Source organism: Fukomys damarensis, unplaced genomic scaffold (genome assembly GCF_012274545.1).
Source record: "Fukomys damarensis isolate Sample0158 unplaced genomic scaffold, DMR_v1.0_HiC HiC_scaffold_30, whole genome shotgun sequence".
Taxonomy (NCBI): Eukaryota; Metazoa; Chordata; class Mammalia; order Rodentia; family Bathyergidae; genus Fukomys; species Fukomys damarensis.
The window spans coordinates 57,912,410-57,938,294 of NW_022900942.1; the positions used below are offsets into that span (position 1 = coordinate 57,912,410).

The window sequence follows — 25,885 nt, forward strand, 5'->3', positions numbered from 1 at the left end:
ATATTGGTACAGGGATCAAACTTGGGACCTTGCACTTGCGAGGCAGGTGGTGGCACCACTCAGCTAAATCCCCAGCCCTAAAATATGTCTTAAATGTACATTTTAAGGCATTGATTGCCATGAACATGTTACGTATCATGATTGTATTCATTACCAGCGTTCAGTCTTTTAGAATGCATGCATCAGGGCTCTAAAATACCAATCCTTAGTTTTCCTGTGATGATAGCCACCTTTCATGGACCAATACTTTTGTAAAATTCATTACAGATTAAATGATTAGAAAAGTGAAATGAGGAACACAAGCTCACCGATCACATGCTTGAAGGTTGAAGCAATGCAAATTGTTAGAAACTTCTGAACATTTCCTCTCAATTTTATACTTAGAGTTAATGAACTGGTAACAAGTCTATCTGACTGGTGCTGGTCTGTGCACCAAGGTTGGGTAGCTGTGGTTTAAACCTCAGAAGATAAATATTCTCAAGCAGTCAAAAGGATAATAATTCTGGAAGGGTAATTAGACTAACTCTGCATTTTCTCTACCAACTATTTAAACATTTATTAAGGATCTTATATATGCAAAAGAACCAATCAGGGGGCTCAGCAATGGGAGAGCTGAGGGTCCCCTCAGTCACAGTAATGAGCCCACTTAAGCTCTCTTTTCTATCCGTCTTCTGCCCTCTAGGGGACCCAACCACATCTCTCAGTCTCCCTGGGGTGCTCTTCTGCTTTTTGGCACCTGGCAAACTCTTACTCATTCTTTTTATTTTTTTAATTAAGGAGATATTTCAGCATGCAAAAAAAAAAGCATTTTGAAAGAAGGATGGAGACTATACTTGTGTATCACCATTTAAGAAATAAAATACACCTGATATAATTGTCCCTACTCCCCTTTCTCCCTTCTCAGAGGTCACCACTACTCTGGATTTGAATTCTCATGCAGATTTCTATGCATGTCTTAATATTTTAGTAAGTATGCATTTAGCTAGATATAAGATATAGCTAGTCTTATTTTCATGTTTTATTTTTGTTTTTTGTGTTTTGAGACAGGGTCTCACTATGTAGTTGAGACTGCTCTGGAACTCACTGTGTAGCCCAGGCTGGTCTCGAACTCACAGTGATCCTACTGCCTCAGCCTCCCGAGTGCTGGGATTACAGTTATTTTCATGTTTTAAATACTTTAATATAAGTGGTATCTGACTGTACACACCCTTTCAGAACTTGCTTTCTTTGCTGAGCATTATGTTTTAAAATTGCACTGATGACACCTGCCTTCAGCTCCTTCATGTATACTATTGTAAACATCTTGCTTTTGCTTCCTAAACAATTGCTGCATGTGATTATCAACTGTGTTGCAATGAACATTCTCATCTACGTCTATGAATGCTACTCAAAAGTGCTACTCTGAGCCCCTCCAGGAAGAACTGTGTGCTTCTAAGACACAGAATATGTCTCCATCCAGCTTCTTGGGACAGTATGAGAAACCACTTACAGTGGCCAGTGAGCAACTGCACTCAGGTCCGACCTCAGTAATTTCTGAGTCCTCACACCCCACAGAGTGCCAGTGCACACTAGGTATTCAGAAGCACTTCCTTATATTTTAAACATTATTTTCCACTGGCATACTACTTAGTATCTACAAGACAGTCTTCTATGTTAGTTCACTTCACCCTAACAATTTCAGGATATCGGTACAGCTACTTACAGATGGAGAAACTGAGGCACAGAGCTGACATGACTCACCCAGCACCTCTCATCTCATAAGTGATAGAGCAAGAATTATACCAAGACAGTCTGGCTTGACTAACCAGCTCTGTGTTATACTGTACTTCAAATGTTGCTGAATGAATCAGTGAATCAACACAGAGGACAAAAGCTACAGTGGCATTCTTTTTCTTTTGTTTTTTGCAAAGTTTGTATTGGTGTGAAGAAGGTAGTTTGTTCCAAACTTTGCTGGATGTTCTTTGTTTTCTTGCTAAAGGTTTTATGTGGGGGATACCTCTCAAAAGAGCAGATTCTGAGGCTTGAAAGAAGTAATATCGAGCTTTAAAAAACCAACTATGGTGCTGCCAGGACAGTGGTATTCTCTGACTTGGCTCTCCTCCAAACATCTCACACAAGGCTGGCTAGGAACTGTTGAAAAATGCAAAAAATCTCAGTCCTTGATTTTCTGAAGTTTTGTTTCCTGAAGTTTCAGTTACCCACAGTCAACTCTGGCCCAAAATTATTAAATGGAAAATTCAAGAAATAATTAATTCATAAGCTTTGTATTGTGCACTATTCTGAGTAGAGTGATAAAGTCTTACACTGTTTCACTCTGCTCTGTCTGGGACATGAATTATATACCTTTTCACACAGTAACCATGCTGTATATGCCACCCTCCTGATAGCTACTTTGTAGGTGACTGTTAATAGAGTGACTGTTCAGTATTGTAGTACTTGTGTTCCAGTAATCCTTACATAGAAGCCTAATGCTACCTCACAAAGCCTACTCTACTGACCTCACTTCATCTCATCAAGTAGGCATTGTATCATCTTACATTGTCCTAAGACAGGTGAGTATAATACAATAAGCTATTCTGAGCCAGAGAGACCACAATCACATGTTTTTGTAGTATATTGCTATAATTGCTCTATATTATTATTATTAGTTATTATTAATTTCCTTTTTTTGAGACATGGTCTCACTATGTAGTTGAGGCTAGCCCTGAACTTACATTGCAGCCCAGGCTGGCCTCAAATTCATAGCGATCCTTATGCCTCAGCCTCCCAAGTGCTGGAATTAAAGTGTGTACCATCACACCCAGCTTTATTAATTTCTTACTGTGCCTAATTTATAAATTAAACCCTACATAGGTAGATATGTGTGACTCAATACTGTTTGCAGTTTCAGGCATCCAGTGGGGTCTTGGAGTGTATTCCCCATGGGTAAGGGAGGACCATTGTACACTATTTTAAAACAAAACATGTCAAAAGAAAGGAGTGTCAGGAATTGAAGCAAGCTATACCAAGTAAAAATAAGAAATGCTAATGAAGCAGGACTCTCATGAAAGAAAACTGCTGAGGTCCTATGTCTTCCATCTTCAACAAAGATGGACTCTTATCACTTTGAAGTTACAAGACAGCGCAAAATCACATTGGCAGACTCTGCCCATAGATCCCACACTTGAACTTGCAGCAACAGTTTAAATAGTGGGGTCTTCTTCCTGCCTGCTTACACCCAATGGAAGAAACTGCTTCAGGCCCCTGATACACCAGAAAATTGAGAGGATGAGTCATCCTTCAAAGAGTAACAGGAAGAAGTCAACCTTCATTATTTCTAGGAAGGTGGTGGAACCACCGTCATTATTTCAAGCCATCAAAGAATCAAGACAAGAAAGAGGACCAGTTTTCGATGACTTGATAGGACCAGCCTTGGCTACGACAGTATGGGGTACCGCTCACCTTATTCGCAGCATCTCTGGCCTGCTGAATTAGTTCCCGAATTCGGTCCACATTGTCAGAGATGTTCCCCAGGGGCAACAATTGCTGGTTGATACTTTCAATCTTACTCAAAAGGTCAGGCAGTTTCTTGGTTAATTTCTTTACTGAGGGTGAGATTAGGAAACAGATGTTTAAAATTGTGCATTGACAAAAGTTTAAATATGGATGTTCTTCCTGATAGTATTTGTTTAGTGGCAAGTTTGGGCCACAGATGTTGAAAAGATAGATTATAATCAGTCAATCCTCTTTCTAAATGCATCATGGGTTTATTCTATATTGAAGACATCAAATCCTTTTTTTGTAGGGAAAAAAGCCTGTTTTTTGGTTCTTAAGATCAGTCATAATTTAACACCTCATGATTCATGAACTTAGCATTCTCTAAAAGAGAAAACCAATAGCATTATCAATGGGTTCCAAATAAAGCACCTCACCTAGTCTTTCTAATATAATACCTACATTATTTACATGTATTTTATGAAACTGTTTACTGATGTTTTTATATCTGAGATCAGACTTTACTAGAGAACTAAAATGAACAAGGATGCCACAACAACGGAGGAAATAGCTAATACATCCTGACCAAAGGACACCTGTTACCTGACTTATTAGCATCAGTTAGAGCTTTGTTGAAGTCTTCACTCTGTGCACTCTCGTAGTTGTCCTTGATCCTTTCCAAGTCCGTCTGAATGGGGCTGAGTCCATCCAGAACCTCACTCGTGATGTCACTGGCCTTCCTGACCATGCTCTTTGCACCACTGATCACACTGTCAACGGCCCCTAATGCACACACAAATAAAGAGGTGGAAGGATCTGAAATGTCAACAGGAAGCCAAGTACACTGGTCCAGGGAGATGCTGACCTCTCTGTATCCCACGAAGATCGTTGCGGACAGAAGTGAGATTGGTGTCTATCAGTTCTTTCTGAACCTTCATGATATTCAAGGTTTGTTGTAAGTTGTTGAGAGCCAGACTAATTTCTAAAAGAAAATAAACACAAGGAGGCAATCACTGTATGCATTTTGATTATCCACTGCTGTCTATGGCCTGGGAAGTAACCAACATCTGCCCAGCATTGAGCAGATCTGCATCTTAGGGCTCATGCCAAGATGCCTGTTGTGTGTGCCGAACCTGCAGCTCTGAGGCCCTCTGATCACAGAGGCCAGAAGCATTACAGAGCCTTGTGGTGACAAGCTCCTTGGAAATGCATACAAAAAAGGGATAGACTGAACAACTTACGGGGGCAAAAGACTCTGCTCAGTGAAGGAAGTGCCTGTCTTATTCACAGCTGTGCCCTAGTATCCAGTGCAGTGTTTGGCACTAATCAGAGCTTACTATTAGAAGCTATTTGTTGAATGAATATATGAAAGAATGAATGAATAATGCAGAAAGAATGCCTCTTCAGCCAGAGGATGAGAAAGGAGTGTTTTTGAGGAGCCCCATCCAAAGGACATCAGAGTAGACACTATTTCTGTTCACTTTCAAACCGACATATTTAAAAAATCCCACAACAGGGCCAGGTGCTAGCAGACATTCGTGGCTGCTAATCTTGCCACCTTTGGGTCATGGAAAATGACTGGCGAATGCCATAAAACCATACAGATAATTTACATTTTGTTCCCATGATGCTTTATTCACCAACATCCTCAGTATTCTAACCTACTGAAAACACTGATCCTGGGCTGGGGTCTGGCTCATGGTAGAGCGCGTGCTTAGCACATGCCAGGCCTTGGATTTGATCCTCAGCACTTCAAAGAACAAACAAAAACCTCTACAATCTTACCTCCCAGCTCAAATTTTATAAAGACGGCAGGTATCATACCATTAAACCTTAATGCTTAAAATTTGCCAGGTGAATAATTGTATATTAGTGCATAGTTTTTCTATATTTTTATTTTTCACGTGTTTAGTTCTCTAAAATGCTAAGAGAATTTACAAAGGCATCATGTAATCCCCTGAAGGACTGAGAAGCTGATAGGCTCAGATGCCTGCTCAGCCAAGGATGCTCACAAAAGATCAGAGAAACCCAAGAGATGGTATTCTTAGAACAAAGGAACTTGCAAAGTTTAAATTCTTAATTCTAAAAAAAGTAAATAAAAGAAAAATAAAATTTATACTTAAAATTTTCCCACACTGCACAGTGGAAATGAGTTATGGTAGTTTTAGTTGCTAAGATTTTAGGACACGAGAAATTTTGAAGCAGTTGCTCTAACAACCTTCCGTGAGTGATCTTGCTGTGCTCGTTCTCACTGCCATGATCACAGGGGAGTAAATCAGAGGAGGATCCCCAAAGTCAGTCCAGAAGACTTTGTTTAGAGCCGTCTAGTCATTTATAATACTGGGCGGATTCATGATACTGGCTAAAATAAATTATGCATTCAAAAACTCTTCTCTGACTTGACACTGACATTTAGCAAGAGTGTTTGCTTCTAGTGCTGGCCCTCCAGGTCCCACAGATCCTTTAAAGCCCCTGACTATCCCTGCCACCTCCATACCCCAATACCTTGCTGTAACTTCTTCTGTGTTCTCTTGGCTTCATTTAACAGTTTATCGCTGTCAGAACTCAGAGTCTTAGCTTTTCTTGGAAGATCTTCCTTTATCACTGTCTGAAAACAAAGTGTTTGTCAGCCTTAACCATATGCTACGCATTAGAAAATACAGAGTATGATTTTTCACCACACATCCAAAACCCTCATCTTTAAAGGATGAAGTCTGAAGTGAGAAAGGACTAGAGATGGTTAGGACTGCACACAGACATCTGTGGCTCGGGGAGGTAGACCCATCTCTGATAACACACTGGCCAAGCGTAGGACGGTGTCTCAGCTGCTCACCGTCACCTGAAAACAACCCTCTGCAATAAGTGAAGAGAGAATTTAGCGCCCCAGCTTTGGGGTGTAAAAGTGTTCAAACCACCAAGAAGGTCTAGCCCTCCGTCATATTTAATATTTTATCCTTTCTTTTTCAGCTATAGGACGATATATTGTGTATGTAAGATTCCACATGAATTCACAGACATGACCAGATATAAGGTAGAAACACGGATCAAATTGTTTACAAAAATCCCTTTTGGGTTAATGCTAACAATTTACTCACAAGCATAAAAGTATACCTGGTAAACAGGATACATCATGTGTTTAGGTTCAAAACCAATAATTAGTATAATTTCTCTCTGGTTTTATAGATAAGTTTTCAACTCATCTAATAGTCAAGTAAACAAGGAAAGACCTTTATCTAGAGCAAACTCAAGTCCATTCTATACAGTAACTTCTGATTTAAAATAAATGCTTTTGGGCCAGGGATTTAGCTCAGTGGTGCTGCCGCCTGCCTCACAAATGCAAGGTCCTGAGTTTGATCCCCGGTACCAAAAAATATAAAGAATAAGATACAATTAATGCTTTTTTTTTTCTGCAATTCTCCAGGCACATAGAAAGAGCATAAGAAACTAAGCTGCTTCCAGAGCAAATCTAGAGATGCTGCTGGTGCTGGTGCCCACCTGAAGAGCAGACTCGGACGCAGTGGTGGCTTTGTTGGCTGCGTCCTCAGCTGCCTGGATGGCATTAAGGATGTTCTCATAGGCAGTGGCAGCGTCCACGGCACGGCGTACCAGCTCATCCCCACTGGCATTTCTTTTTATCCTGGAAGACAGCAATGGGTGAGGAGGGCAAGGTCCTCCAGCGCCTTCCCTGCCTGTGGCTGCATCCTAAGTAGTGGACACCAGAGGCAGTGGTCTCTGCAGATCTGCCTCAGAGATGCGGTCTGGTTCTGCCCTGGCAATGAGGTCTGGGCTGTGGATCCTGGGTGGGGTTTTGTTTGGTCAAGGCCTTCCGCCCTGTTCTGGCGCCTGCCTCACCCAGCAGAGGTCCTGGCTTGGTGCTCAAGTGGCCCGTGGCATTTGGATCTCCCCAGGGCCCACACTTACTCTTCCAGCTGCTTTGCCAGCTCTTGTAAAGACTGTGCGTGTTTTTCTGCCTGCACCACCAGGGACTCTTGGCTGGAAGATCTGGAGAGATCTCTCACTTTGTCACTTAGTTCCAATCTAGCTTCATTTAAAGTGGCTGCTAAGTTTTCATATTCCTATTTTTCCAAGAAAAGACAAAAGAAATTCAAGCAAAGAATTCATGCTCTGTTTTCTCAAACTCTGCCATGAATGATGTTTCTGTGAGGAATCATGTATTCTAAGCCTATTTAGCACACCGGTGAATCTTTGTTACTTCAGACAGTGCCGTGGATGACATCCCCCTACTTTTGCCATCCCTTTGAGTATTTTTCTTCTGGCAGGTACCCCCTTTAGTAAGTTTTATAAAAATCGCAATGTCATTATCAAAGTAAACTTCTACTAAAACAGTGGAGTCTTTATGATATGGAAATAGCTAGCATTGAAGATACTTTCAAAAATGCCCATTGGGCGACTAGGAAATTTTGCCACTTTTTTTTTCTCCAGTCTTAAATTTTTTCTATTAATAAAAATATTTGGGGTTTTAAAAATAAGCATTCTATTTTTTTTTTTAAATCCCAGAAGTGACTCGCTCACTTCAGACAAATAAGGTAACGCAGATGAGCATCTTCCATACCCCACCCCCAGGGAAAACCACTGTGAACATTTTGATTTTGCTTTCATCTAAAAGAATCAAAGAAACAAACAGGTGAGTCCATCTTGTAAACTCTTGGCAGCTCGACTGAAATGTTTCCCGATCTTCTAGGGAATGCGAGGTCCTCTCTACCTTCCAGTTTTTGTCCACTAGCTGCAGCATAGAGCTGGTCTGTATCAGAGTCGAGTCTGCTGTGCTCAGGTACTTGGAGAATTCGCGCTGCAGGGAACTGATTTCTTTCACCTGTCTCTGGAGAGAATAAAAAGGACATGCACCTGAGCTGCATGACATATTATCAGAAGACACAGACCCGGAACAACAGCAAGTACACAGTCAGGGTCAGAATGTTTTCATGAACCTGAAGGTGGTCGAGGCAACTACAGAGCGATGGCCCTCAGTTCTCCTGGCAGTGTTGGTGGTTGCCATGGTTTCGTCTAGGTTTCTACACAAGGTCAAGTTAACCAGTGACATATGACTAAGTTCTGGGTTAACTCAACCAGTGGTCGATATGACTAAGCTCCAGTTTGGGGAAAAGAATGAGAGACTTTAACTGAACAAATCAGGGCCAATCATTACTCTGCAAGTCAGTGCCACAGAAGATGTAATGGGCACTTGAATGAGAGATGGCCCAAGACCAGTGCACGCCAAGCTGAGAACTCCCAAAGGTCACGCCCATACTACTGGAGCCTGCTCTCTTTGCTGGCACAACCAGCAAAGGTATTATTCAAACAAACGTCTTATTCAAACAGATACTATTCAAGCAGAGATAATACCATCTAAGCCGGTCTTGGGAGCTGGGTACAGTCACCTGCTAAGACATCACTGACTGTCATTTACCAGGTTTCTCTTCTTTCTAGGATTGGTCCTGTGTTACTTAACTCTGATCTTCCTGCCATTTCTTTAACCCTTCACGTTTTTATTGTTTTGGTGCATGATGTTCACCATCAAAAATATAAACTATGAATCCTTGAGTTCTAAATTCTGTCACTGAAGCTTCTGTAAGTGACCTACACTTTAACTTATATTCTATGTGGCAGGTAATCACTTCAAGTGCCTCTGTAGGGGACTGTGACAATGATGTTGACATGTTTGATACAAGATGTATTTAAAACATAAAATATGTCTGTATTCATGCTAACACGATTCATTTCTCATCTACTTGGCAACATTATTCTTCCAACAGTTTCATCCAGGGGCAGGATGAGGCAGTTTGGGAGGCTTTACCTGTGGCTTAAGTTCAGAATCTTTTCTGGTAGCTGAGGAGTAGAAATAGTTCTGGGTTTGCACTTAAGCCTTGGTCCTGTTGGGTCAGGACCTGAGTTTGTATAACCAGATGGACACCTGGCCGTGCCAATTTATTCATAACAAAGCTCCCTGCTCCCCTCATCCTTACTTTAATGAAAGCATATGGCTTCCAACTGCAAGCTTACCTTGATGGATCCCAAAGCTCTCTCATTTTCGTGGTTGAGGCCAGCAGCCTGCTTGGCCTGGGCAGCTGCCTCCTGGATCATGGCCTGCAGGTCATGGAGCTTGGCCTCATAATCGTTCAAAGAATCTTGTATATTCTTAGCGAGTCCATCATTTCCCACCTGGTGGGTTTCCAGCCAGCTCTTTATCCGGTTCAGCACTGTAATATATTACTTTATGTCTTCCACTGGAAAAATACTAGGAGATCGAGACTATAGAAGGGAAATCGAGTTCCTGCTCAATTACTGGGTTTCCCTGAACTTTGGAGGGAATGGAAAAGGACACTAAGATTTATGCAGAGCCGTTACAATGGTACCTCGGTTCACGAACTTAATTCTTTCCATGATTCTGGTCGCAAACCAAATTGGACAAGAAACAAATCAAATTCAATGGTTAGGTTCATTGCTTCCCTTGGCATCCGTGACAATCACACAAAAGTGGTAATTATCATTCTCATGCTACTGATAAGGAAATGGAGGGCTGAGAAATTAGGGGGTCAACTCAAGGTTATACAGCTACTCAACCTGGCCTTGAGCCAGAGCTGTAGGGTGCATTCTCCTACTGCTAAGGCTGCTTCCTTATAGTTAAAAGCCAAACTGGTACTACATCTGAACATCACAAATGCTACAAAGAAAACAGCTGCTATCTGTGTATTAACTCCAGCTACATTATTTTACTAGAGAACAAACCTTGAGGGGAAAAAAAAATGCACCTTTCTTAGTTCTGAGGTAGTTAGAACCTTCAGAAATATCCTATCAATTCGTGCAAAATTCATTTTTTGTTTTTATAATTGTAGCACTAATATCAATTTACAATGCAAAACCCAACAGTGGTAAGGAGATCATTAAAAGTGATATTATAAGAAATTTGGAAAGAGATGAATGAGGATCAGAAGGATGAAAATGTAGTTTAAAAGGGGAAAAAAAAGCACGAATATCTCTAAATTTTAGAGAACATATTTTTGGTTGCTTGTTTTTTGCACGATGGTAGGATATTATATTCTACAGTACTGGAAACATGAAGAAAAGATTCTTGTCCCCCTAATTCCACTGTGTGACACTCTAACAGTAATAATATTCTCAGGAATGAGACACCTTCCGCTTGCACAGGGGTGTCTGTAGGGAAGTGTGCACATTGTGTTCAGAGCCATACAGGGGCGGTTGCCTGAGGGGTGTGGGGCCTTACAGAGCTGGGCTTCTCTTTCCTCAACCTCGGCTTCTTGCAGGGGCTTCCCAAAGTGTCGGCTCCGCATCTCCGTCAGCCTGCGTTCAGCCTCGGCCAGCTCCCTGGAAAAGTCACCTATGGGCAAGTTGTTTCCTCCTCCTTCTCCACCTGTCCCGGAGATCTGCTTCAAGAGAACTGGAAAACATTGCGTAGTTTATTAAACTGGGAATTCTGGGCTCCAGTAAACTACTTAAAAAAAAAAAAAGGGCAGAAACTATATTGGAGATTTCATCAGTTTTGCTATAGGATCTTTTTCATCATGTTGAACTCTCAGAAGGAAATCTCTCTGTGTAACAAAGGCCCGAGTAATTTTTCTTACTGTGCACATTCTGGATGACATTTTTAATCTTCATGTCCAGCTCTTTTGTGCTCTGGATTGTTCGGTCAACATTGTTATATAATGTTTGTGCTTTTCTGGAATTTATTTGAGCCTGTACAAAAAAAAAAAAAAGTTGATTTGCAAAAGATTATGTTTTTAGGGGAAAAAAACTAAAAAAATTTTGAAAGCAAAAAAAAAAAAAAAAAAAAAAGTTAGCTCAGTGGTTCCACTGCCTGCCTTGTAAGCGCAAGGACCCAAGTTTGATCCCCAGTACCAAGAAAAAAAAATTAAAGGTAACTGATGTTAACACACTACCTTTTCTTGCAAAGTTTCAAACTCGTGATTCAAATTACTCAGTTCTTTTTCCAGGCCATTCACTTTTGATCCATGATTTGAAATAGCAGAACGATAGTGGAGCAACTGATTCTAGAAGGAAAACACAAAGCTAATCTCATTTTGGAGTAGAAATGTAGGTTAAGTCCCAATAATGTGATAAATGTGATCATACTGAAAAAACTCATTTAACAAAAGTAATGTCAGTTCTACAGGTGGAAAATATGGTTCTTTTTTTGGTTTGCTTGGTTTTTTTGGTACTGGGGATCAAACTCAGGACTTTGCCCTTGTGAGGCAGGCAACAAATCTTTGAAATAGATAGATTCCATGAAGAATCTACTTTCTGAAAGATATTGTGATATGGCTTGAAAATTAAGGCACTTTCTGTCACTATAACAAAGATCCAAGATAACTAATGTAAAAAGTTGACTTTGGTTCACAATTGAAGAGGTTTCAGTCCATGACTGGTTGGTTCCATTGCTTGGGCCTATTTTAAGGCAGAATATCATAGCGGAAACATGTTGTAGAGCGAAATTGCTCACCTTGTGGTAACCAGGGAATGGAAGACAGGAAGTAGAGACTGAAGTCCCATAATTCCCATTGAGGTCATGACACCACCAACCAGAAGACCTCCCACAAGGCTCTGCTTATTAAAATGTCTACTACCTCTCAATAACACAACTCTAGGGAACCAGACTTCCACACCTGGATGGGCATTTGGAGGACACTTAAGATCCAAACTACACCAGTATCAAATATAAAAAACTTGAAAGGAGATACTTTACTTAAATTAATGATCTAGCCTTATAGAAATAAGGGTGATACTACTTATCTGATGTTTTGATTTCCAGATTCTATACTAACATTTAGTCTTTTAAAATCTGTAGTTAACCACTTACTAGTCCAATTACTTATATAAAGGATGAAAAAATTGCATATTTTAAAATTTATTTTATAACAGGAAATATAAAAATAATTTTATCAAATTTATTCAATAATTCTTCTGTGTATAGTATGCCTTAAAACATTCAATACACAATGCAACATTTCAATCTGGACAGTAGACCTAGGCTCTTTCCAAATTCTTTTTGCATTATTGTCTTTCTATGAACAACACACTTTACACTGTCCTGTTGGCCTTTTCTTTTTTTTTTTCCCTCTGTGGGTGCTGTACTTTTAATAAAATGTCTACCCGCTAAATGTGATGGTGAAGACATCGATGATGGATGCCCTGGTTTTTTTTTTTTTGCTAGCCTGTATTTTCCAATTATTTGGTCTATCAGACCTAATCATAAATGTAAATTACTTTTTGAATCCCCTTGTTTTGAATAAATAACAAATGAGTTCCATATTCTCTGGTTTTAGGATAGCTTGTTAGATGTTGGTCGAATCTGACAACACCACCCATGGAGTTATTATAATCATTAACCACTATTGGAGTTTTTTAGTTTCTTTCTTTCTTTAAAGGTCTATCATTTCTGTACTATGAATAGTTGACAATAAGATGTCTTTTTGTCTTTCTGCTTTATAACAGACTTTTCCTCTCTGATATGCCAACATCTCTCCCTTTTTAGTTTTTTCTTTTGCAGATCTTTTGGCCCTTCTTTCCTGTTCAGTCTCAGGGTCTCACACAGGTAGTTTTGTATTGCAAAAGTATATCACTGAGTTCTGGAAAAGTATAAAAATTATATCTAATGTGATCACTATAAAAGTTTTTATAGACTATAGCACAAAATTACAAATCTCTATGAATAAACATGAGTTAGTCAAAGAAAGTAACCAGAACGTACTACTAGATTTTACTAAAAACAAATATCAAATATGAATACAACGTTCTCAATAGAAAACATGCAAAAAAAAAAAAAAACAAACAGACGTACGAGTGCATCTCATGCAAACAAGAATCTACTGCTTGAAATTACACTTTCTGGAGGGACCCTGGGAACAGTCAGTATGTGAACAAACCTCCTACCCAAGACAGTAGCGTGTTAAGTGGTTAATCTGCTAACACTAAAAGTAATATAGATGGTGACTTCATTAGATGAACCATTAGATTCACAGGAGTCCAATTTAAAAGAACTTTCAGGGAATTCAGAGCTCCTATTACTAGTCAGAAAATGGAAGCTGATGGAAGTTAAGTGATCTGTCCATGGCTATGTAGCCTACTAGTGATTGCTTCAGGTTGCTATCCAGGCCCCTGGTCCTTTCTTTTTTTCAGTTTTAATTGAGTTTATTGGTACATTTTAGGGATACAGTATAGTTACATTCATTGTTGGGATCTTGTACCTCTACATGACAAGTCTTGGTTCTCATTTATTCCCCCTGTCCCTGCCCTCCATTCACCCCCTCCTCTCCTCCCCATCTACAAACACTTTATTTCCATCTTTTCATTATCTCACATTTTTTTCTTTTCCCTTATTACCCTTCCCCTACCTATCCCACCTTCCCTACACCTTTAGCTCCTTTCTTCCCATTTCTCAATGTCAGTAATCTTATTAGGATCTTCTGTATTATTGCAGATTATTCACACCAGAGAAACTATTCAGTGTTTACACGTGTGCCTTATTTATTTCACTTAGGAGTATATCTTCAATATGTATCCATTTTCCTATGAATGAATCTATTTTCTCATTCTTTATGGCTGAGTAATATTCCATTTCTTTATTAATGTTTTATTTATTTATTTTTGGTGCTAGGGATCAAACTCAGTACCATATACTTGCAAAGCAGGTGCGGTGCCACTGAGCTAAACCCCCAGACCCTGGTCCTTTCTTAGTACTAAATTCCCTCATTGCTTTTAAAGGGTGACATTGCTACACATAGATTAGGGTTACTGTGATTCCCAGATTAGTGATTATTTTCAATTTTTTAAAATGTAATAACTTGAAAAAGTCAACAAGTAGAAATGATTCTATTGCCTCTATTTGTACATCAGAGCCAGTGTGTGGTAAAAGAAGACATGCTTAACTGTATATGTGTAAACCCTGTGTCTACTGCTTAGGAGATGAGCCTCATGAAGCCTTATCCCCTCTTCATCAGCAAACTGTGAATTGTAATATTAACCTGCAGGCTTACTTTGGATGATAAGTTCATAATACTGCTATTGAATCACCACAGAGGGTGCTGATATAGCAAGAAACCAGTTCTATTTGAATTTGCTGACAGGAAATCTGGGGCGCACTGCTTCACCGATGTTAGCAGAACACCTGGGTAAGAGGTACGCTGGGTAAAGCATAGTCTTAGACTTTGGTCTTGATTTGAATTCTTTTGGAGCCTCCTAGTCCTAGCTGTGTGGTTTTAGGCAGCGTTTCCACACCTGTTAAATGTAAGATCACTATTTTCCTGATGGGGATGTTGTGACCCTTGAGTTAAGCACTTGACACATCCCAGCCCAGAGTATGTGTGCAGAAAAGTGAAGATGTGTGCTATCCAAGAGAGCAAAGTTAACTCACACAGTTTCCTTATTGCTTACAACCTAAAGGTTATTTTACCCTCTCCTCTATATTAAGCCTTTACACCACAAACTAAAATTACTTTGAGGGGATGAAAAGGAGTCATTTCTCTAGAATTACTTTTGGCTAAATATACTCTGCTATACCCACTAGAATCAGCCCTTCTTCCAAAAGCATTTATTAAAATTTCCCCCAAAGCCTCTTTCACTGAGTCTAGCCTTGGATTTATCTCATTTACTAAATTCTTTTACTTAAATGAACACATATTGTTTATTTCCCTTATTTTCAATTTGATCTGCTCTTCTCCACCTTTCTTGTTTAATTTCTAGTGGTCTTTTCCCCCTTGAATTTCCCTGTTTCTTACTCCTTCTAATGGATACTACTATTTAATTTTGGATTGTCCTACTGTTTACATTTATCTAATGTCCATCCATCTTTCAGGTGTTGCTTCAGTTGGGTATCATCCTTCCTGCCATCTATCTGTTAAAATGTTACAAGCTCTTTGGGCTCAGTGGCCCTCAGTATCCCCCGGAGAACCTGATGCAGCACTGTGGGGCACTTTAGACCCATTCTTGTACCTGTCAAGTGCACAGAGAACACTCACCTGCATGGACTACATTCCATAACTATGGAATGAACCTTAACACATTCGAAAGAAATGAAATCATATAAAATTCATTCTCTAACCACAACAGTTAATTAAAACTCAATATTAGAAAGTTATCTGGGGAGTTCTCCAATTTGTAAGTCAACACCACATTTCCAAATCAGTCATAGGTTAAAGAGATGTAAATGTGAATGAGAATGGAAAGATATTTCCAAATCTATGGGATACAGCAAAAGAAGCACTATGGGGAAGAGTTTATGGAATTAAATGCTTACATTAACAACAATAAATGTTTTGAATCTGTAAACTAAGCTTTCCCCTTAAACTAGAAAATGAATAGCAAATTATACCAAAGCAAGTAGGAAGAAGAAAAAAATATGGATGAGAACAGAAATCAGTGGAACTGAAAAAGAAAAACGATGAAGAAAATCAATGAAGTACATCAATAAAGTTGATCAACATCTAGCTAAAATAATCATCAGAAAGAGATAAGCATAAATTATCAATATTAGCAATGTATGAGAAAATATCACCACAGATTTTTGCAGATATTAAAAGGTTAGCAAAAGAACATTATGAATGATTTTATGTTAACAAATTTGGCCATTTAGATGAAAGAACATATCATTTGAAAGACAAAGACTACCAAATATCACCAAGAAGAAATAGATACCTGAGTACTCTCATACCTATTTTTAAAAAATTAAAATTATGGCTGAAAAACTTCTAACAAAGAAATTCCCAGGCTCATTTGGGCAGAAGAATTATATTCATTTTATATAAACCCTTGAACCCTTGCTTGGATTGTCTGAATACAAGATGGATGCTGAGCTACAGACTCTATGGAAAAATGTAGCCTGGAAACACCGGGTAATGAGAAATGTGCGCTTTGAAGTGCTTACCGTTCGTGCTCACAAGCACTTCCCACCAGTGAGAACCTAACCTTCATTTGTATGAGAGGAAGAAGGAACCTTGCAAGCACTCTATGGAGTGAGCATCTCTCCTCTTCTCCCACTTGAGCAGTATTCATTCACACAGTCCACTGAATTGGAGGGCTCTGTTACCCACAGATTCAACTGAGGATGGGAAATACTGGGGGATAAAACCCACTGCATCTATACTGAATGCTACAGAAAATTTCTTGGCATTATTCCCTAAACAATACCGTGTAACAGGTGTTTGCATAGCATTTACACTGTATTAGGCATTATAAGTGGGCTAGAAGTGGTTTAAAGTATACACGGATTATATGCAAATACCACACTTTATAGAAGAGACTTCAACATCTGCAGGTTTTGGTATCCGTGGGGGTTACCAAGGTACCGCTGCATTCACTGAGCATCTATTCCCTCCTGCCCCAGGGGGGATTTACCCTCAGGTCCTTGGCTTGGGTCTCCATGTGCTGAATCTGCTCCAGGGCACCAGAGCTGGCACTCAAGCCCTGCAGTTGAGACTTGACCAGGTGGAGCTCTTCGCCCATGGTGGCCAGGTCATTCAGGAGCGTCATCACGCAGCTGTCACAGTCTGCAGGGACCACAACCAGAGGCAAAAGTGCTTTAGGCTGGAGCCAAGTGAAAGTGAAGAGAACCGAGCTGTATGGTCCCGTTGATTTACGGAGTGCTTGCTACTACTGTCTAGATATTGTGCTACGAGATTTCCAAGCGCTTCCCCAAAAGCTTTGAGGTAGGTGTAGTCACTGCGTCTATTTAACAAATGTTGAAAGTAGGGCTTTTCAGGCACCTACTGAAGGTCACACAGCTAGTAGTCAACAGAGGCCATGCGTGATCCCTCCTCTTAGCCACTGCATGTCCCGCCATGGGGCTCATGTGCCTTAAACTAAACCCCACACTTGGGAAGGGAGGAAGCTTTCCCGTCTTACCATCGCACTCTTCTGCAGGGCTGCTGTCTTTGGGTTCTTGGCTTACACAGTCTGAAAACAGACAAAAACCAAAGAAGACTCTGTTATTGAACTTTCTCTTCATCTGCCTTTTAACTTGATTTTCAGAACAGTGAATTTGAAGAGATTTTAGTCACCCAACTACTCAGCATCATTGGTCCTTATCCGCCTAACCCCAAACCTCCAACTCCCAAGTCACTTTTTAACAGGGCTGCTGCAGGAACTTCTCTGTGGCTCACTTGATTATATTCCTTTCATTTCTTCTCTAAGCAGTGAGTGCCACCTCTCTGGAGGGCCATGCATTTCTTACCAACGAAAACACCTACTTATGAGGTTAAGGCTTTCCCCACTGGATAGCCCCCTGTGTGTTCGCACTCTTTCCAGTACCATTCAAGATCCAGCACCTCTGAGCACCCACCATGTGCCATGGCCCTGTGCAGGGTACAGGAAATAGGAGACATCAAGACAAAATCCTGGTGTCTTGTGGTGTAACAGTCTGGGAGAGGCAGACAAAAGACAAAATGGTGTGACCGATACTGTGAAGGAGATTGGCACACCACATTGTTGGGCTGGCCTGTCAGTAATGTGCAAGGTGAGTTTTGAGACCCTCAAGTACAGCTCAGGGGAGCCCAGTGGTCACCCTTGGATTTTCTTTACGCCTCCCTCTTTCTTTTCCCCATGCCATGAATTACGATAAAATGTACTCTGAAAAACAATCCAACTTCCCCCCAGTAAAACTCTAGCTAGAAGTTCATCTAAATGTGGCCCTTTTGTATTCTAAATGTGTCAGAGAAGGCAATCACCACCTTTCCCAAGTGTGTGTCCTCTGATAACTGAGGAGGCGGGTCTCCTATATTTATATCCGCATCAGAAATACTGAAAGAAATGCAGCCGGGAATCAAATCCGAGACAAGTCAATAAATATTCCCACTCTAGATTAGCATTAATCTATTTACTCTGCCTTCTTTTGGGAATAGTTCCTTGATCAGATCCAATCCACACATTTAGGGTTTAATTTTCCACATTACCCATTACTGTTATTATTTTTTATTTTTTATTTTTTGGTACCAGGGATCAAACTTGGGTCCTCGCACTTGCGAGGCAGGCGGCGACACCAACGAGCTAAACACCTGGCCCTCATTACCCCTCACTGTGAGAGATTTTGTCTAAGTGATTGACACTAAATCAATGGCATTTCCTTGTTAAATCATATTAATATTTTCTCTGAAAAAAGGAAGAGGATTGTCATCTTTTTGTTGTGAGTTGCTCCTAACGAATTCATACCAACTTTGAAAAGTTATCTTTTCCTTGGTATGTAAGACCCACCCCAATTACCTGCCCAAATCTCAGAACATGTAGATATCAGAGAAAGCCACTTTGATTTCCTCAGAAGTACACATGGAGAAAGTGGATGTGAATATTTTCTTACCATGTCAGAGGGAGACCTCAGCGAAACCACCAATCTGAAGGGGTTTTAGCTATCATTAGTTGAATTTTAAAGATAATTTATTTTTTAAAAATAATTTATGTAATTCCTTTACCCAAATTGTAAATAACACCTAGTGCATTCCCAGGTATTATTTCTAGTTGTCAGAGCAACGGAACTATTTGCTAGCTGAAATTGTGTATCATGCTTCCTGGAAATTTGTGCTTGGGTCCTTAGGCTCTTACTTTAAACCAAATTTATCCATTCAGGTTAGCAGAGGATGTGCATGGACCTTACCTCCGGTGATGGGGTCACAGGTGCCCAGCTGGCCATTGCCATTACAGTGGCAAGGTTGGCAGCTACCTCCAAACTTCTGAGGGTTCCCAAAGTATCCCGGCGCACACCTGAACGGAACACAGAAAGGGTGCGAAATGCTCAAATAACTCACCATTATTCCACTTCACTTTCTCTAACTCCCTTCTGGGGATATTGCGCCTCTGTGGAAAGAAAGGTGGCCTAGATTGGCAAGAATGGATATTTCTCAATACAGGGATATTTACCCTTAAATGAGACTGGCAAGAGGAGGTACGCTGTGAATGTTCCTTTCCTCCCTTCCTGCTCCCAGAACTAGCAAATCCTAATAGCCACACAGCTGAAAATGCACACATGGGCAAATAAATGAGTTAGTCAATATATAAATCAGGGCTAGCTGACTTTTACCGAAGGCTCCTGTTCCTGAAGATATCCCACAATTAAATATTGCTTAACTTAGGGCTCATTTCCTCACAAAATACATTTAAAGTGAGATTCATGGCTGGGCGTGGTAGCGCATGCCTGTAATCCCAGCACTCGGGAGGATGAGGCAGGAGGATCGCTGTGAGTTCGAGACCAGCCTGGGCTACATAGTGAGTTCCAGTTCAGTCTCAACCACATAGTGAGACCCTGTCTCAAAAAAACCAAAAACAAAAAAAGAGAGAGAAAGTAAGAGTCACGAACTTCAGATTTCTGCACAGAGGAGGACTTCTTCTTATTTCCTAAATGCATTATTTTCAGGCTGCATAACTCATATGGGCACCAACTGCTGCAATGCCTCTTACAATGAGCTGAGGCAACTGAGAGCAGTTACAGTTGCTGTCTCTGCCCATGCCCTATTATTACTGTAGATCAGCGATGGCAAACCTCTTAGAGCTTTCAAGGATAACAAACAGCTGGCTGTGGCACGTGTGCCATAGGAGCCACCATTGTTAGTGATAAGAACTCAGTTCCTGGCTTACGAGTTTAAAGCTCCTATCTCTTGATGCTTAGATCCTGGTTTTTGTTTTGTTTTGTTGTTTTTTGTAAAACAAGCACACATTAATGTTTCTGGAGTTAGAATGTCAATTAAAATACTTCCATTTAGAAGAGCTTCACTCTCCAGCCCATCATGCCCAGATTCATATTAAATTGTTATGTGGTGTCTTACAGTCAATGGAATGGATAGAATTGGGGAAATATGGTAACTCTTTCCCAACACTGTAAGCTTGGCATAAAAAAGAAATTGCTGGGCACATTCAGTATACGTTACCAATGGATACGTGGTGACGTAATGCAAAGGGTATGGGTTAGGGGTCAGGAAGATCTGGCTGGATCCCCGCTTCCACCCCTTGCTATTGAGATCTTAGGTTTTTGTCCCGACCCTTTGAGCTTCTGTTTCTTCATCCATTCCCTTCACAGGAACATAAGCTCCAAGAATTCATGGGGGATTTCTTTTTGTCTGTTTTGCATACTAATACACCCCTAGCACCTGGGGTAGTTTCCCGCATATATCAGAAGCTAAATTCTAATTTGTTGGATGGATGGGTGAATGAACGAATGATTGGGGTACTAATACCTATTTTGGTCAGTGTGTATAAGAGATAATGTAGTAAAACCCTACCACAATGCCTGCACATAATAGCAATGAATGTAAGACATGATGATATTTTCATTTTATAACTGGTACTGGCTTATTGCATTCTTAAGGTAGATGGGAAGCAGAAACTTCATGGATTCCCTAATTGTCAAGAAAGTACCTAGGCTGAGGTAGCTCATCTGAGTCTACCAAGCTGGGTGGGAAAAATACTAATAATAGGGCTTTACTTTGTGACCTGCCTCACATTCTAACAAAGGATGCTATGCAGAAAATCTGTGTTCTAGAACACTTTATTCTGATATGTCTTGTCTATATCTGACCTTTATATGTAAAAATCACAGAAGTACAAAGTACCTTCTATTAAGGTCACATAGAAATTTGGGAAGTTTGTGTCCTTTTTCTTATTCTTACAAAGCATTAGTTACTGATTATAAGAAATAAATGGTTCTCATTCTTGTTTTATGGCTATAAACAATGAGTTTAAATAAGAGTTCCTGATTTCATGGATGATAGGAGAAGAAAACATATTTGTCACCTGTGGCTCTGGGTGACAAGGGACAGAGGTCAGCTGAGCCTGGTGTAACTCGGAGCTGCCCCTCCTCCAGCCAGCTAGACTCCTACTTTTCACCCTCTGCGGGCCCCGATTTACCAGTCTGTACTGAACACCTCGTGCCAGGAATGATGCTTGCACGCCCAGTCTGTGTTTGACAAATGAAAATGTCGACATCAACGCAACATCTCCTTGTGAAGATGTTTTTTTCTTAAAAAAAATTTAAGAAACAGCTCACTTTCTTGAGACATCAGATGTAACAAACAAAAATAGAGAGAACTGTTAATTATAATTTTCTCTTCAAATAAGCTGTCTGCCAAATACCCTGACGCCTTGTCAGCCTTGTTGCTGTTCGTGGCTGCGCTGTTCGCTGTTCTTAGAGACTCACTTGGAGGGGTCAATGTTAAGCCTCAGTCAGGTTGAGCTTTTAATGCTCAAGGTCTGGAACACCTGCCTGGCCCCTGGCCCCACCCGCCCTTCCCCGACACCTCCTTCCTCCCTCACCCTACAGCTGGGTGGCTGCCCTTTCACTTGGGACCTGACTCAGCCCTCTTCCTAGCCATCCTCCTCTGTCCCCGCTTCATTTGCTAAAGTGTCCCTAGCGCTCAACCCAGGGCCATGCACCATCTAGGACACCCATACATTTTGTCTATAAGAAACGAATAAATAAGAGAAATGTCCTTTTGCCGAAATGGAAAATAAAGAATCTCTCCTTGGTCCCTGTCTAGGCACGTTGATAGTGGCTACTCAGTGTCCCCATGAGCCAGGCAGTCCCCACTTTCCACACATAGCAGCTCCTCAGTTCCAGGGCTTTCTTGTATTTCTCCAACTAAGTCACCTTCCACCTTCCTCCTCCCTCCTCCCACTCCACCAGGCTCTAGTCATCCCTTGGACCTACTGAAGTCCTGCCTGGTCCACAAAACAGTTTTCAAGACCCCCATCTCAAGTGCCCATGCCCTACTAAGAAATATAGTTGAATTAACTGGTTTGTTTGTTTGTTTTGTTTTGATACCAGGGATTGAACTCAGGACCTTAAGCTTGTGAAGCAGGCAGTGAAACCACTGAGGTAAATCCCCAGCCCTGGTCCTTTTTGTGTTTTGTTTTTGTTTTTTACAATTTGGAAAAACTCTCTGTCAGAATGACAAAGGAAACAAAGGTGATAAAGGGAGACTTACCCAGCCAAATATTCAAAGGCATTTTATACTTTCAGAAGGGTTATCTAAGTGATAATGACACATGAGTCAAATACAAATCCAGCTCTGTATAGAAATTCTGTACACACACATTTAGCTTTAGTGAATTCAGCTAAGTTTGCTAGGTCAAAGGGAATGAGCCAGGAAATACAATGGAAAGTGTACAAGAGAGGGCAAAGTAGCAGAGGTCTGTCCTCTACTCACACAGTGAGCTCACATCCGGAGTTGGGGAGAGGGTGGGTAGGGATCTGGAGATCCCAGTCCACCCCACTGCCTGAGCATCTCTGAGCACAGTTGGGGACACTACACTAACCAAGCACCTGATCTACTTTGTGCAAGGTGGCCTTGGATACTTGAGGGATGGGATGCAGGATATTCAAGGTTACTTGAACCTGGCCACAGAAGCTAAGCGTGGAAATCTGTTCATGACTCACGACAGCATAGCTCTATGGCTGCTCAGAATGAATTTTACACTTTCCTTTCCACAGCCTTTATCCTTGTGTTCCACAAAGATTACGGAACGCCTACTGTGTGAATGGCACCATGCTGGGTACCAGGGATTTAGAGATGAGCAAGTCACAGGCCGTCCCAAGTGTTCAAAACCCAGTGTGCCGATAGGGGTGTGTGTGTGTGTGTGTGTGTATCTGTGGATGCGTGCATGCAAGAGTGTATAAAGTTTGTGTTTACAGATAAGGCTGTGCATGGGTAGGGGCAGAGATGTGCATGTGTGGATCAGGAAGGTGCAGGAATGAGTGCTTCTGCAGGAGATGGGAGTATGTCTGGATCCTCACGGAGGAGGAGAATTCAGAGCATATGGTATAGGAGTTGGAGGTGTGGGGCAGCAGGAGCAGGGATGTGCAGAGGGGTTGTGTGGGTCTATCCCTGGGAGGGGAAGATCATATATGAAGACCAGGGGTAGTTGTGTGCGGGGGGGTCGTTGGGGGTGGGGCATGCAGGGATGAGTATGGAATTAGGGTGCATGGGGTGTGTGTTGGGTTATATAGAGCTCTGGGTATGCTGAACCTTGTTCTCAGATTTCTGAAATATGTACAAAGGAAGAAGGAGGAGGATGTTAATGATTTATTAAGTGAGAGGTCTTGTATTCTTCCCAAGGAGACCTTTCCCCAGCCCTAGGTAAAGGAACAGCCGCACCCTGCTGTGGGCCCTGGGCCCCGCCCTGGGCCCCTCCCACCCCACCCCCTTCAGACGGCCACACCCACCTCTCGCACTGGGACCCTGTGTATCCGGGTTTGCAGGTGCACTGAACGTTCCCGCCATTCACAACACAGCCGGTGGCAAAACTTAAAGGGAGACAAGGCCACAGTCAAAACACAAATTCACAGGCTTTATGCTTTGTTTGTTTCAGTACCGGGGATTGAACTCAGGACCTTGTGCTTGTGAGACAGGAACTAAGCCACTGAGCTAAATCCCCAGCAACCCCCCCTTCATGCTTTTTTTTTTTAACCACAAAGGGCTGGTTTGCGTTAAGTGAAAATTGAAACCCGTTATGAGGAAAGTTTTATGTAAAGAAATTCTTGCCCCTCAAGACTTACAGCGCTCACGATGAATCATTGCGGCTGACACAGGCCTAAGATTGGGAGAATAAGGACTAAGGTGTTTGTTTTATTTCTTCCCTTGAGATGGAGCAAAGGAACTCACTGAGGAAGAGATGATTACAACAGCATTTTTCCAGCAATAACAAGAAAGGAATACAACAAGTTCACGCAGGAAAAAAAGTACAGAGAGCTCTGATTCTTTTTAATTTTTTTTCTCCCTGCTTATTCTAGTTTTTTGTTACATTGAACACACTGCCAGCAGGGAGGCCAGGCCCACGGAGCCCACAGGAGCCCAGAGCTTGCCCCCCTGCCCTGGTGTTTCTGTGGGCATAATCCTTGGTCATTTTCACATTTTTCCAACCAAGGATGGAATTTTGATTCCATTTCTTTTTTCTCTAAACTGACCTGAGAAGAGACTCTCTCCCACCCCAAGAAAGAGACCACGAAAAAGCCCAGTCGCCTCATGAAACATCTGATGTGTGGGATGGATGTCACAGTGACATAAATCAGGGGAAACAGCTGCATTTATCATTTGCTGGTAAGAGAATTCACACTTGAGAAGTTACCCATGTCGTATTAGATGTTATACTTGTACAGGGACTGTTAGAAATTTGTCAGCGGTGTTGCTATTGCAGTTTGGAAGGACAATTTGATAAAAAGTAGTTTTCCTGATAAATCCAATGAACTGTTATTCCATCTTCACCAAAGCTGGAAGCCAACCCTGATGATAACAGTGCACTTTGCAACCAAACGTAAACTCTCTTTCCCGAGCACCCCAGTGGAAATCCTCTGCTTTCGACTCTTGCCAGCTTCTGTGGGAGCAAGTCTGGGCAGGTGTGGAGAGATAAATCCCCGAACAAATCAAACTGCAGGACCAGGCAGGCCAAGCAGGTAACACATGGTACACATAGCAAAGCAGGGCGAACACATCCAACAGGGAGCTCCAGAAAAAGTCACGCTTGGGCTCATGACTTGTGGGGCTGGTACAACCTGGCCAATTTGTCTGACATGGGGCTAATGGCAACCTGCCTTTCGGTCCATTCTTGTTCCTGAGCTTGCTTCTTGATTTTCAAACTAACTGCTGCTTTACTTAGTTGTCTGTTACACCGTTCTCTCCTTGGGCCCCATGATGACCACGTCACGATGAGCCCTAGGCATGTGACAAGGAGCCAGTTCATACCCAAAGCAGGCGGGGATCACCTTGAAAAGAAAATGCTGGGGGAGTCTCTGTCTGTGTGTGGAGTCTGCTGGCCACACGGGAGCCTGAGTGACCGCTGATTATGCCACTCAGGCTCAGAACTGTCCCCCGGCTTCCATCACACTGAGGCTGAAACCCCAGACGCCTGACCCAGCCTGCCAAGGGGGTGCGGGGTCTGGGCCCAGGCTGACCCTCTCCCCACCTCTCTAGCACTCTGGGAATGGAGGGAACAGGCACGCAAGTCCTCTAGCTTTCCTTTAGATGATCTTTAGAATCACCAATTTGGAGGTCACCCCGCTGAGCGATGCACCATTGGTCTCCCACTCACGGACACATAGGTCTCGGTGACAATGCTAGTGACTTCTCAGACACTTGGAGCTGCTTCTGTTGAAATGACCCCTTCTTAGGCCTGTGCAAATGTCCTCCATGCATGACTCTGCTGGTGCCAGTGGCTAAAACTCTTCATCTTCCATCAGGCTAACACTGCCATTTCCCAAACAGGCCTTGGATGGAGAGCTACGACCAACTGTAACATGGCTCGCTGACGACTCCCCTTTGCCTCAGCTCCAAGCACCTCTTCCTGTGCATTCAATCACCTTCCTTTTTAATCCCATAAAAAATCCTAAACCCTATCGTCGGGGGAAAAGAGTCCGAGACTTGTTCTCCTGTCTCCAAGCGTGGCTGCACGTGAACACATCCTCTGCGAA

At 41.7% G+C, this 25,885-nt stretch overlaps 1 protein-coding gene across 3 annotated transcripts in view; it reads right to left on the reverse strand.

Moving 5' to 3' along the window:
* Lama3 (laminin subunit alpha 3) overlaps positions 1-25,885 on the reverse strand; it is a 216,352-nt gene that overhangs the window by 34,825 nt on the left and 155,642 nt on the right. For all 3 annotated transcript variants that reach the window (XM_010638727.2, XM_010638728.2, XM_010638729.3), the window contains 15 exons: positions 23,645-23,725; positions 19,088-19,194; positions 17,347-17,397; positions 16,840-16,991; positions 11,391-11,501; positions 11,076-11,187; positions 10,718-10,891; positions 9,496-9,692; positions 8,198-8,314; positions 7,396-7,550; positions 6,970-7,111; positions 5,980-6,082; positions 4,340-4,456; positions 4,078-4,257; positions 3,442-3,584 (listed from right to left, as the gene is read on the reverse strand). In XM_010638727.2, the coding sequence (XP_010637029.1) occupies positions 3,442-3,584; positions 4,078-4,257; positions 4,340-4,456; positions 5,980-6,082; positions 6,970-7,111; positions 7,396-7,550; positions 8,198-8,314; positions 9,496-9,692; positions 10,718-10,891; positions 11,076-11,187; positions 11,391-11,501; positions 16,840-16,991; positions 17,347-17,397; positions 19,088-19,194; positions 23,645-23,725 (1,942 nt within the window). The remainder of the gene's footprint in view (positions 1-3,441; positions 3,585-4,077; positions 4,258-4,339; positions 4,457-5,979; positions 6,083-6,969; positions 7,112-7,395; positions 7,551-8,197; positions 8,315-9,495; positions 9,693-10,717; positions 10,892-11,075; positions 11,188-11,390; positions 11,502-16,839; positions 16,992-17,346; positions 17,398-19,087; positions 19,195-23,644; positions 23,726-25,885) is intronic.